The 14046-nt window shown below is 37.5% G+C and overlaps 1 protein-coding gene across 17 annotated transcripts in view; it reads right to left on the bottom strand.

Moving 5' to 3' along the window:
- The window catches only part of AGTPBP1 (ATP/GTP binding carboxypeptidase 1), a 185195-nt gene that overhangs the window by 153880 nt on the left and 17269 nt on the right, over positions 1-14046 (bottom strand). For 16 of the 17 annotated variants that reach the window (XR_004744018.3, XR_013533181.1, XM_078367459.1 and 13 more), the window contains exon 2: positions 8833-8897. The exons of the other annotated variant lie outside the window; for it this stretch is intronic. Coding sequence is in view for 9 of the 16 variants with exons in the window: in XM_035303459.3 (XP_035159350.1) it covers positions 8833-8897 (65 nt within the window). In the remaining 7 variants the exon portion in view is untranslated. The remainder of the gene's footprint in view (positions 1-8832; positions 8898-14046) is intronic. 17 annotated transcript variants of the gene reach the window in all.

The raw sequence follows: 14046 nt of genomic DNA, 5'->3' as shown, positions 1-14046 counted from the left end.
TATCATCTCTCAGTTTATCTGCTTCTGCTGTATGATCTTCAAAGAGGTAACTGCATCATCAGTTTTGTTTGTTTTTTTTTTTCAATTTGTAGTGAAATATTTCATGAGAATTTTCACTTGCTTCCTAAAAATGTTATTTTTGATAACAAAAGATAACATTTTATCTTTTGTTTAACAAATGATTAACAAAGGATAACTCTTTGTTAATCCTCCCTTTTTCTCCTTTTTTTTTAACAGTACCTTTTAATTACTCATTGAATTAGCTGAATTTTCCTTGATCAGTAACTTGCATAAGCGCCTATAAAAAGATGGCAGATGAAAGAAGGCCAGGGTAACATTCCAAATTAATTAGTCTCATAATAGAATGGCTCTGTCTTTGCTGCCACAGAGACAGACTGCTTTGGATACATGCTATTGGTTTATAGAATTATTGAATAGCCTGCCTGATCTGCTTCTCTGAACCAATCCCATCAATGAAATATTTTTCTCCCATCTCTGCATAACTCAGTTACAGTGAGTTGTAGAACTGTTGCAAAACAATTCTGGGTCCACCCTAAACCTTCAACAAGTATATTTTTGCTGGAATTTTCTGAGATCTGCAATTCTGAACCCTCTGGCCCCTATCTCTATTTATCTTCACTTCCTCCCAAGCAGCTTCTGCCCAATGTCCCAGCTGCATTTGGCAGCCTTTATATGTATTGCTGAGTTTGCAGATAATGTTTCCTAATCTTGCCAATAACTGAACTTTCAAAGAATGAGGCTGTTTAGTCCTCCTAGTTTTTTGAGTATTTTAAATAATTTCCAGGAAGAGATGGTGAAGACAAGATTATTCAATGATGTTCAAACTGGAAGTTCAGATATACAATTTTTAAAGGCCTCTCGGCTCTTGTGAAGGGAACAGATTATATAAAGGAATCAAGAGCAGAAGCAGAGAAGTAAGTAAAGAGACTATTACAGTGGTCTTAGAAAGCGATGATAAAATCCTGGTCAAGGTAGCAACAGTGGGCATGGAGAAGTACACAGACAAGTGATTTACTTTTAGTGACAGACACAAAACACAGTATTCACTGGTAGCCCGGATGTAGGGTGATAAACAAAAAGACTGTCAAGTATGACTCCCAGATTTATGGCTTGCACTTGTGCATAGTTAGAATGCCATTTAACCTAGACAGAGTAACACTAGAGGATGAAAAGATTTGGAAAGGCTCAACTTGGGGGAACACATTATGTTGGAGATGACAATGAAACTTCCAGCTGACAATACTTTACAGGCATGGAGATACAGAGGGATTGGTCTCCACTACAGCTGACATATAAATCAAAAGGACTCAAATGAGATTGTTTTTAAGGACAGTGTATAGGTTTTAAAGAGAAAAAGTTTAGGACTGAGTCCTGAGGTCTATTTACAGGTCCTACATAGGGAAAAGTCCCATAAGTAGGTTTAGAAGCAGTGGCCAATGAAGTAGGAAGAAAAACAAGAGACAATGGTACCATAGAAACCAATTGAAATATGTTTCAAATAGAAGGGAAAAAATCTAAAATAAATGTCAATTGCTGGTTAGACGTTAAATAAAGCGGAAGCAAAAAAAAAAAAAAAAAAAAACAATGACTTACCACCTGAAAACTAAAGGTGACCCTGGGCTTCTATATCCTACCAATATGGAAAGATCTATATCTTACCACAATGGAAAGACAGGAAATAAATGAGGTGAATCCAGTACTTGCCCCAACTTACAGCCTTGACCGTTTCAGGCAATGTAAGAAGGCAGAAACCAGACAGAGCCCAACAGACTTTAGTTGAGCAGGTAAAGCTAATAGTCCAGGAAGACCATCATGGCTAGAATTCAAAGGAGTGACGATCAGAGGAGAGAAAACTGCATAGAGGAAACTCCAGAGATCTGCAGAAGTCTCCCTCAAGTATACAGCTGAATACATATCAGTGCAGGAATGTGAGGAAACTACCCAAGGCTAGGAAAAAATAATCATCAGAAAGGGTTCAAAGTAATACTGCTAGGTGCTCAGAGGACAGGAAATTGTGTCTGTTCCCATCCACCTAAATTTTAAAATCTCATGACTAGCAGAGCACTGGATGGAGTACACACAAGGATCTCGCCTCAGTAGTGAGGAATAATTTAGTCAGATAGACTGAGAATAGCTCCAGTCCTATCCAGCAATCATTAAAAGAAAGACTCAAAAGATTCACTTTTTTGAAGTAACTTAACTGCATCCCACAACAAGGTTCAAGAATTTTAAGGAATACAAAACGTCCAGGACAGCAGAAGGTAAAATTCAACAATCAAAAGTTACCAGGCATGCACAGAAACAGATTAGTACAATCTATAATGGAAACAATCAAAATGAACAAAGAACTGACATAAACATTTGAATTAATAAACAAGGATATTAAAATAAGTGTTGTAACTATATTACATGTGTACAAAACTAGCCACTTAAAAAATATAAAAAAGACCCAAATCAGACTACAATGACTAGATGAAATATGCTTTGCATGAGATAAACAGCAGATTTTACATGTCAGAAGAAAAGATGAGTGAACTTGAGGATACAGCAATAAAAAGTATCGAAAATGAAAGAGAGAAAAAAATTGGACAGAGCCGTGATCTGTGGACCAACCTCAAGGAAAGACATATATTTAATTAAAGTTCCTGAAGGACAAGAAAAGACAGAAATATGTAAAAAAAAAAAAAATGGCCAAAATGTTTGCAATTTTGATAAACTGCATACCCAAGAAGCTCAATAAACTAAAGGTACAAGAAAAGTTAAAAAAGGAAACTACATCAAGGGACATCATAATCAAACCTTCCAAAATCAGTGACTTTAAAAAGAAAACGTGAAAAGGCAGCCAAATAACAAAAGACAGGTTACACACAGAAGAACAAAGGTAAGTATGACAGCAGAATTATCTTCAGAAAAAATGCAGGTAGCCAGGAAGCCAGGAGCAGTGGCTCACACCTGTAATCCCAGCACTTTGGGAGGTTGAGGAAGGAGGGCAGCTTGAAACTAGCAGTTCCAGACCAGTCTGGGCAACATAGCGAGACCCAATCTCTGTTCAGAAGAAGAAGAAGAAAGAAGGAAGAAGGAAGAAGGAAGAAGGAGAAGAAGAAAATGAGTGATAAGACAATGATACTATATATTATTTTTAAATTTCTCTAAAAGATAATTAAATATTTAAAACAAAGTAGTGAATGTTGGGTCTATAACATATGTAACAGTAAGTATATGACAAATAGCACAAAGGTTAGGGAGAGGAGAAATGGAAGGTTTTGATACTATGTACGAAGTGATGTATCACTAAAAGACTATGATAAGTATACTAGATGTATAGTATAAACCTTATAAAAACCACTAAAACAAAATGGAGTTCTAGCTGATAAGGAGCTAAGCTAACAAGAAGATGAAATGGAAAATTAAAAAATGCCCATTAATCTAAGAGAGGAAAGCAAAGGAGGGAGAACAGAATAAAAAATGAGACAAATAGAAAATAAATAGTAAGATGATATTTTTAAACACATTAAATATAGAGGATCTAAAACCCTCAATTAAAAGGCAAAGAAGAGTACACTATATATTTAAAAAAAAAAAAAAAGCAGCTGGGTGCAATGGCTCACACCTATAGTCCCAGCACTTTGGAAGACCAAGGCAGGCAGCAAGGTCAGGAGTTCAAGACCAGCCTGACCAGTATGGTGAAACCCTGTCTCTACTAAAAATACAAAAATTAGCCAGGTGTAATGGTGGGCACCTGTAGTCCCAGCTACTCAGGAGGCTAAGGCAGGAGAATCGCTTGGACCCGGAGGCAGAGGTTGCAGTGAGCCGAGATCATGCCACTGTACTCCAGCCTGGGCAACAGAGCAAGACTTTGTCTCAAAAAAAAAAAAAAAAAGCAGACACAATACATGCTGCCTACAAGAAATGCACTTTAAATATAAAGATAGAAATAGGCTAAAAGTAAAAGAATAGAAAAATATATTATGCTAATACTAATCAAGTCAACTATGGACCTAAACTTAAATCAGTAAAAACCTTTAGAAACCCCTCAAATATTTAGAAACCAGATACAAGCTTCTAAATAACCCATGGATCAAAGAAAAATCAAAAGGGAAATCAGAAGGTATTTCAAACTGAATGAAAATACAATATATCAGAATTAGCAGGCTATCACTAAAACAGTATTTAGGGGGAAATTTATAGCAATAAATGTCCACAGTAGAACAGAAATGTCTCAAATCAATGACCTTAGCTTTCAATGTAAAAGATAAGAAAAAAAGAGCACATGAAACTCAAAAGTAAGTACAAGTCAGGAAATAAAAACCAAAATAGAAATCAAAGAAACATGCAAAACCACAGGAAAATCAATGAAACCAAAAGCTGTACTTTGAGAATCAGTAGAATTGATAAATTTCCAAGCAGGCTGATAGGAATGGAAAAGCAACATTACTATAGATGCTAAATAGTAAAAAGATAAAAGAATACTTCAACAACTTTATGCCTATAAATTAGATAACACAGAAGAAATGAACGAATCCCTTGAAAGACATCAGCTTCCCAATACTTTCATAGGAACGTATTCATTTTCTACTGCTGCTGTAACCAATTACCACTAAACTCACTGTTTAAGAACAACATGAACTTACTATCATATTACAGGCTGGAGATCCAAAACCAGTTTCACTGGACTAAAATCAAGGTGTAAGAAGAAATGGTTTTTCTGGAGGCTCTGGGGGAGAATCCATTTCCTTGCCTTTTCTAATTTCTAGGATTCCTTGACTCATGGCCTCTTTTTTACATAACCCTAACCTTTTGCTTCCATCATCAAATCTCCTACAAATGACATTGATCCTCCTGCCTTCCACTTAATAAAGAAAGACCCTATGATTACACTGGGCCCACACAGATAAAATAGGATCGTCTCTCCGTATCACGATGCTCAATTTACTCATATCTACAAAGTCCCTTTTACCAAGTAATATAACATATTCACTAGTTCTTGGGATTAAGGCACAGATATCTCCTAGGGGATCATTATTCAGCTTACCATAGACACAAATTACCAAAACTCACTCAATAAGAAACAGAAAACCTAAATCGTACTATCTGTATCTATTAAGGAAAGTGAATTTATACTTTAAAAACATGCCACAAAGAAAAATTCCCAGTCAAGGTGCCTTAACTGGTGAATATTACCAAGCAATAAACAAATATCAATTGTATACAAACTCTTCCAAAAAAACTGAAAAGGAGAAAATCTTTCCTGATTTCAAAATCCTATGTGGCTAGTACTTAATACCAAAACCAGATAAAAAACATTACAAGAAATGGAAAAAGCAGCCTAATATGCTTCATGAACATAGATGCAGAAGTTCTAAACAACTCTTTAGCAAGTCAAATCCAACAATATATGAGAGATAATAATAATATATCATGACCAAGTAAGGTCAATCACAGGAATGCAAGGTTAGTTTAATATTCGAACACCATTCAATATAATTCAACTATTAATAAACTAAGAGAGACAAACCTTGCAGCCATCTCAACAGAAAGAAAAAGTATTTCATAAACTCAAACATTCATACTGGACAAAAAATTCTCAGCATACTAGAATATAAGAGAATTTTTTCAACCTGATAAAAAGCATCTACAGAAACCCACAGCTAACAAAATGCTTAAAGGTAAAAGAATAAATGCTTTTCTCCTATGATCAGAAAACAAGACAAAAAAAAAAAGACAAGGATATCCACTGTCACCATTTTTTTAGTGATATCTACTAAATGAATTTATCCTCCAATGTCATTCAGTTGCTCAATAAAGATTATCCAGAGTAAGAGCTTTGTCCCTTGGGTGTGATGGAAAAATTTAAAGCAAAATAAAGACATCTCAGATATCTGCAAGAATGTGTAATCATGGACAACAGATTCTATACTAATAAAAGAGGAGGAGGAAGAGATGAATGAGAGAAAATAAAAGTCAACAGATTAGAGCTCTGGGTGAGGTAGAACTCTTAGAGATCAGATATTTGAGCAAGTGAACTAGAAAGATAAAAGATTATAGTTGGAGAATTAAAAGTGTAAATTAGCATTTTGAAATTACAGTTTTTCTAGTGATAAGATTTAGGGCATGACCATAATGGTAGAAAGTGAGGTGTATACAAAATTTCTGCTTCTTATATTTTACCAGATGTGCTTCTCTGATTTAAATTACCACCTATTACTATGGTCTTTAAATCTGCCAGTCTAATCTATCTAATTAGAATCTTTGTTTAAATTCAGTAATTCTGAATATTCTACCAACCCTCAAGCCACCCTTGCCTCTTCAAGTCCCTATCACACAATAAACCGCTGTTTATGCGTACCTTATTTTCTAATTCTGTACACCTCAAAATTTAACACTTCACTATTTACGGGTTAAGTCTCTCATATTGCATTTGTTCAGATATTCTTTATCAGCTCACAGGCTTTGTGTAAAAAGAGAACAGGGCTCTTTTTTCAGAACATGAATTCAACACTCATTTTCTTCAATACACTGTATTAAGTGTTATACTCATGTTTCTTTTCTACTTTCACAGATTAGTACCAAGCTAGGTACATAAAAGTATTCCATAGTTGAGAAATAAATCAAAAAGAGGCAAACAAAAAAAGGAAGAAGTCAAATATAGTATCTACAAAAGCCTCTAGAGACATGGAAAGTATACAAAAGATTTTCTCTGAAAATTGGTGAGCTCTCATCAAATTTGAGAAAAGAAAAAAATCAAAAACAAAACCTGGAAGTATTATTTCTCCCGTCTTTTCAGACCCTTGGAAGGCATTCTTCTAAGTTCTCCCGCACAGTCTCAATATGCCATACTATGGGAAGGGAACGTTGACCCTTTACTATCTCAATTTGCCTTATTGCATTCAGCTTTCTTCTCAGAGCAGTATGACAAGTTTTACTAGAAATTATAATTTCCTTTAGATGAAGACCATTTGCAGTGATCCCAATTTAGTTACCCTACGACAACAAAAAAAAGAAATATCCAATAAAATATAATTCAGAAGAAAAAATTTAAAATGACCTTAGTAGCCAGAGGCTTTCAAACTAAAAGTAATTTCACATTTTTATGAACAATGATCTAGTAATTAGCTAGACAGCTTAGCTAATCAATAAAAATAGCATTATCTGTTTGACCCAATGCAAAAAGTAGGGCTTTTGGATCATTGTAAAAATACAAATATTGCCTAATTCCTTTCCTACAGAAATTACACAAGTACATCATTAAAATGAAATTTGGTATGATGTATGACAAAGTTAATAACTGCAAAACCTAGGAATAAATCTCACCTAAATAAACTGTGTGTATACTTCATTTTAAAACATACCTATAAAAGTAAAGTTGTATACATGTAAACATAAGAACATTGCTACAAAGCAGAAACTTTCATTATTACCAATATTAATACACTATCAATTACTGAGCCAAATACTATCTAATCTTCTCAGCCTTACAAGAACAGCATTATCATTAAAATAATTGTATCATTAAAATCATTGTAATAATTTTTCAGATGAGAAAACTGAGTCTTCATAAAGTTGTACAATCTGTTCATGGCTGTATAGCCAAGACAATTTCAATATACAATCAATCAGATTTGTCTTTCAACTGAAATAAACAAAACTAACATTAAGACAATTTCTTGGTATTTAAGAACTTTAACAGAGATGATATCGTGTGCTTTAACTCAGAAATCAGTTAGACATTTTCCTTTTTTTTTTTGAGACAGATTGTTGCTGTGTAGCCCAGGCTGGACTGCAGTGGCACAATCTCGTCTCACTGCAACCTCCCACTCCCAGGTTCAAGCAATTCTCCTGCCTCAGCCTCCCAAGTAGCTAGGACTACAGGTGCCTGCCACCACGCCCAGCTATTTTGGTATTTCTAGTAGAGACAGGGTTTCACTATGTTGGCCAGGCTGGTCTTGAACTTCTGACCTCATGTTCCACCTGCTTCAGCCTCCCAAAGAGCTGGGATTACGCGCATGAGCCAACATGTCCGGCCTAAACTTTATCTGTAAAAGGGCCAAATAATATAAATTTTAGACACTGTGGGCTATGCAGTCCCTGTCATAACTACTCAACTATGCCATTTTAGTACAAAAGTGGCCACAGACAAATGTAAATGAATTAGCATGGCTGTGTTCCAGAAAAAACTTTATAGATGCTGAAATGCAAATTACATGTAATGTTCATGCATCACAAAATACTATTTTTTTAACTGTTTAAAAATGTAAAAACTGGCTAGGCATGGTGGCTCACGCCTGTAATCCCAGCACTTTGGGAGGCTGAAGCAGGTGGAACACCTGAGGTTGGGAGTTCCAGACCAGCCTGGACAACATGGTAAAACCCCGTCTCTACTAAAAATACAAAAAATTAACAGAGTGTGGTGGTAGGTGCCTATAATCCCAGCTACTCGGGAGCTAAGGCAGGAGAATTGCTTGAACCCAGGAGGCAGAGGTTGCAGTGAGTCAAGATTGTGTCACTGTACTCTAGCCTGGGCAAAGAGTGAAACGCTGTCTCAAAAAATAAAAATAAAAATAAAATATATATATATACACATATATGTAAAACCATTCTGAGCTCACAGGCCATACAAAAACAGGAGGTGGCCATAGTTTGCTAACTCCTATTTTAACTGAAAAATTAAACATTAATAAACATTTTTAATTATATAAATATAACATACTATACTTAAACACAAATAATACTTTGTCAAGTATTGACTTTCAAAAAATTGCATCATATATTATTTCTGTAACTTATGCATATTGATATTTAAAATCACAGTACCTTTTCTCTGGTATCACTTTTAACTTGCTCATCTTGAGTTTCTTCATTTCATAACTGCAGATAATCTAAAAGAAAAATGTTAATAAATTAAAAACTTGTAACTCTTTTCTCTATTCATTAGGTATTACAGAAGCCATACAATGGAAAGTTTTCATTTTAAGCAACACAAGATAACATCAAAAACAAAAAGAGAACATTTGAGTTCTATGTGCTTCTGCTGGGTCACTTTATGAAAATGTATGACTACTAAAATACCTATAACAGCCAGGAAACTGTTATCAAAATCCCGGAACTACAAAAACGCAGAAACCTAACATAACACCATATGCAATCTAATGTTAAAATCTTTTGAGACAGTTCAAATTATCCTTCCTGTTCTAATACTCCCCCTTAAAATACACAAACCAATCATAGCATCCTGTGATTAGTGTACTTATTGTCTACCATTCATGCAGTAGTCAAATACTAGTAAATATGTGATTATTTCTATATAAGAACATTTTTAAATTAGTAAAATCTTCTATGTACATCTTCCCTCAGACAGTAGTTTTCATTTTTAGACATTATAAAAATTTAAACAACCTTAAACCTCAATTCACACAATTTTTATAAATCTTCAAATTTGTTTTGTAACTATTGACCCTAAAATACTCTAAATATCTTTTAAATACCAATGCTTACTGAAGTAGAATTTTTTGACATCACTAAAAAGTAGAATAACTACTGTGAATTCAAAAAGTTAATCATATACTTGTGAAATATTTAGCAACGTCATATTTAAAGAGACAACAAACACAAAAAGAGTGATCTTCAAATTATTTAACTTAATACATTTAGAAGATACAGATATTCTGGATGTTTTTCTTCAACAACACAACTTTTCAACAAGACATACATGATTTTTTTCATTTTCCCTAATAACTAAAAAAAAGGAAACATTTAGAATTATGTATAAAAATTATATAAATTGTTTTTAAAGTCAATGAGAAATTTTAAATTGCAATTTAACTCTTTCTTAAGAAACAACTACAAAATCAAAGTTACTTTTTTCTATTTCTAAATTAAGAATCACTATATATCCACAGGGAGAAAAAAAATCTTATATGATTTCAAAAGCATTGTTGCTGCCACAAACAGAAGAAACTATGAATACACTAACAGCACATTTCATTAAAAGTTCCCTGTGGATTGTATTACAGTTGATAGGAGATGAAAAGAATAATAGTGAGCACTGATATCATAGCCAAGTAATTTCAACAGATAAATGATTCAACTTGCAGTTCACAGTAAAAGTTAAACCACAGGCATTTCTCTCCTCCTCCTCTTGGGACTAGATTACAATAAAAGTCAAGAAATAAAGGTGGTTCCTCTCGGGTCCTTCTGGTGAGCTGAAGAGGGTCCATAAGTCGGAAATGAAATCTGTGCTCAGTTAGGTGTCAGTCACTTCTGTTTTGTGCCTTATTCTTTGATCACACAAAAAACGAGAATACTGCAGTGAATGAAGTACAATTTAGCACTGCTTTTTCTACTGTAGTTGGTGTTTGAATAAGAGATGAAGAATGAAGTTTATTTCCATGTTTTATATGTCCCTCCATGCAGTCATGTATCCTGTGTTTAATGAGCTAGAAGGAGTAAATCTACCTGCAGCTCTAGAATGAGTAAATCTGTCTGCAAATAGACACTGAGACCATTTTCATTATGATTGAAAAAGACAATCTAGGTCTCACACAAGACATCATTATGAAAATTTTAGAAAAAAAAAGTATAGAAGTTAACCATACAGAATCCCTTCTTCATATGGCAGCTGATGATGTGAAAGAGTCTAAGACTGGCCCGGGTGTGGTGGCTCATGTCTGTAATCCAAGCACTTTGGAGGCCAAGGCGGGCGGACCACCTGAGGTCGGGAGTTGAGGAAAAGCCTGACCAACATGGTGAAACTTCATCTTAAAAAAAAAAAGAGTCTAAGACTGAATGACCAGAGCCAGAATTCTGAGACCTAAATGAAAGAGCACAAGCTCTTAAACAAATTCTCAGTAAAATCCCAGATGAGATAAATGACAGAGTGAGGTTTCTGCAGTCAAGGACACAGTTAGTACAATAAGGTAACCTTGGTAACAGCGAATAATGTCTTTTAAAAATAGCAATACTAGAACCACAGGGCACTTGAACACCAAAACAAAGAATTTGTAAAGTATATCAAAAGTTCTAGTGATACTCAGAAAATATATTTTAAAGATGGCAAAACAATAAATGTGTTCATAAGTGCCAACTGACTAATTTATCAAACCAACTTAGTACTTCAGATATTCAAAACTGTGGCCTGAAAGTTGTATATGTTATAAGAGAGATATTTCTCAGTAGCAGTATTTAACTGTCTTTATCTGTAAACTCTAAAGTTCAGCTGTATAAGTTAGCCCCTCCTGAAGGAATCTAGTCCAGGATGTTGAATGGGATTATTGCCATTTTATGCTATATTTTTGTAAAATGTAGCTTCATAATCTCACACCAAAGATTTTGCATCATTTTTGCTATTATTATTCTTTTAAGAATTATAAGTCAAAAGAATGTACACCTCAATGTGTCATTATATAACATTCCTTAAAATAACTGTAGATATTGGTGTCATTTCTGGCATTTTAACTTGAAAGTGATACGCTACAAGATAAAGTATTTGAGAATATTTGGAAAAAGCAGCTTTTCCGCTCCTTCTGGAATCTCTCCCTGGTTCAGCCCGCCTGCCTCCACTCCTGCCTCCACCATGTCCATCAGGGTAACCTAGAAGTTACCCAGGACAACCTACAAGGTGTCAACCTCTGCCCCGGGACCTTAAGCAGCCACTCCTTCAAGAGTGGGCCCAGTGCCCGCTTACGCTCCTCGAGCTTCTCCCGAGTGAGCAGCAGTGGCTTCCGGGGTGGCCTGGGTGCTGGCTATGCTGGGGCCAGCGGCATAGGCATGAGAGGCATCACCGCCATCACCATCAACCAGAGCCTGCTGAACCTCATTAAGGTGGAAGTGGACCCCAACATCCAGGCTGTGCGTACCCAGGAGAAGGAGCAGATCAAGACCCTCAACAACAAGTTTGCTTCCTTCATCGACAAGGTGCGGTTCCTGGAGCAGCAGAACAAGATGCTGGAGACCAAGTGGAGCCTCCTGCAGCAGGAGAAAACGGCTAGGAGCAATATGGACAACAGGTTTGAGAGCTACATCAACAACCTGAGGCAGCAGCTGGAGACTCTGGGCCAGGAGAAGCTGAAGCTGGAGGCGGAGCTTGGCAACATGCAGGGGCTGGTGGAGGACTTCAAGAAGAAGTATGAGGAAGAGATCAATAAGCGTACAGAGATGGAGAATGAATTTGTCCTCATCAAGAAGGATGTGGATGAAGCTTACATGAACAAGATAGAGCTGGAGTCTCGCCTGGAAGGACTGACTGACGAGATCAGCTTCCTCAGGCAGCTATATGAAGAGGAGATCCGGGAGCTGCAGTCCCCGATCCCCGACACGTCTGTGGTGCTGTCCATGGACAACAGCCACTCCCTGGACATGGACAGCATCATCGCTGAGGTCAAGGCGCAGTACGAGATCGCCAACCGCAGCCAGGCTGAGGCAGAGAGCGTATACCAGATCCAGTATGAGGAGCTGCAGATCCTGGCTGGGAAGCACGGGGATGACCTGTGGCGTAGAAGACTGAGATCTCCGAGATGAACCGGAACATCAGCCGGCTCCAGGCTGAGATCGAGGGCCTGAAAGGCCAGTGTTCTTCCCTGGAGGCCGCTATTGCAGATGCTGAGCAGCGTGGGGGCCGGGCACTCGAGGCTGCTCGTACCAAGCAGCAGGAGCTGGAGAGCGCCCTGCATCAGGCCAAGCAGGACATGGCACGGCAGCTGCGTGAGTACCAGGAGCTGATGAACATCAAACTGGCCCTGGACATGGAGATCGCCACCTACCGCAAGCTACTGGAGGGCGAGGAGAGCCGGCTGGAGTCCGGGATGCAGAACATGAGTATCCACACGAAGACCACAAGTGGCTAAGCAGGTGGTCTGAGCTCTGCCTATGGGTGCCTCACAAGCCCCAGCCTCAGCTACGGCCTGGGCTCCAGCTTTGGCTCTGGCACGGGCTCCAGCTCCTTCAGCCACGCCAGCTCCACCAAGGCTGTGGTTGTGAAGAAGATTGAGACCCACGATGGGAGGCTGGTGTCCCAGTCCTCTGACGTCCTGCCCAAGTGAACAGCTGCAACAGTCCCTCCCAGCCTGCCCCTCCTGAGGCTGCCCCAGAGCCCGGGAGGGAGGCCGCTGTGCACGGGAGCACAGGGAACAGGAGACCCACCCGACGCTCAGCCCTAGCCCTCAGCCCACTCGCATGGAGTTTACTGCCTGGGGACCCCCTTTGCCCATGCCTCCAGCTGCAAAACAGTTCAATTGCTTTTTTTTTTTTTTTTTTTTTTTTTTGGTCCAAAATAAAATCTCAGCTAGCTCGGACAAAAAAAAAAAAAAAAAGAATATTTGATGGCAAATATTCAATATACAGTATATATCGGTTAAACATCTCTTGAAAAAATGCATATGTGTGTATGTGTATAAGATCAGAATATCAAGACAATGTGGTGTAATGTCTAAAAAACTTCTAATAGAAGCTTATTATAGCAATTTATCAAAAATAAAGGGCTGGGCACCATGGGTCATGCCTGTAATCCCATGGGAGGTCAAGGTGGGAGGACCACCTGAGGTCGGGAGTTCGAGACTAGCCTGATCAACATAGAGAAACCCTACCTCTACAAAAAATACAAAAATTAGCCTGGCCTGGTGGTGCATGCCTATAATTCTAGCTACTCGGGAGGCTGAGGCAGGAGAATCGCTTGAACCAGGAGGTAGAGGTTGGGTTGCAGTATGTTGAGATCACACCACTGCATTTCAGCCTGAGTGACAGAGTGAGACTCTGTCTCAAAAAAATTAAAATAAAATAAAGCAACAAGAATTCTGAAGAAGGAGGGGAGGGAGGAAGGAAGGTTGGTTATGTTTAAGCCTACAGTGACAGAAAAGAAAATTAAGGGAGAAGAAGGAACAGGTATTCTCCTATGAAGAACCCAGGAAACTGGAACTCTAGCACTCAGAAATAACAAGGATGACAGAGGAAGACTATGAAACAGGGCTAACTAAAACTTTGGAATTGCAAATAGTAACTTTTTACCTCCTCTATATCTCCATGGCCCACGACTGT

This window comes from Callithrix jacchus, chromosome 1, assembly GCF_049354715.1.
Source record: "Callithrix jacchus isolate 240 chromosome 1, calJac240_pri, whole genome shotgun sequence".
Lineage (NCBI taxonomy): Eukaryota > Metazoa > Chordata > Mammalia > Primates > Cebidae > Callithrix > Callithrix jacchus.
The sequence above is the reverse complement of the archived record's forward strand: the minus strand, read 5'-3'. Positions and strand labels throughout refer to the sequence as shown.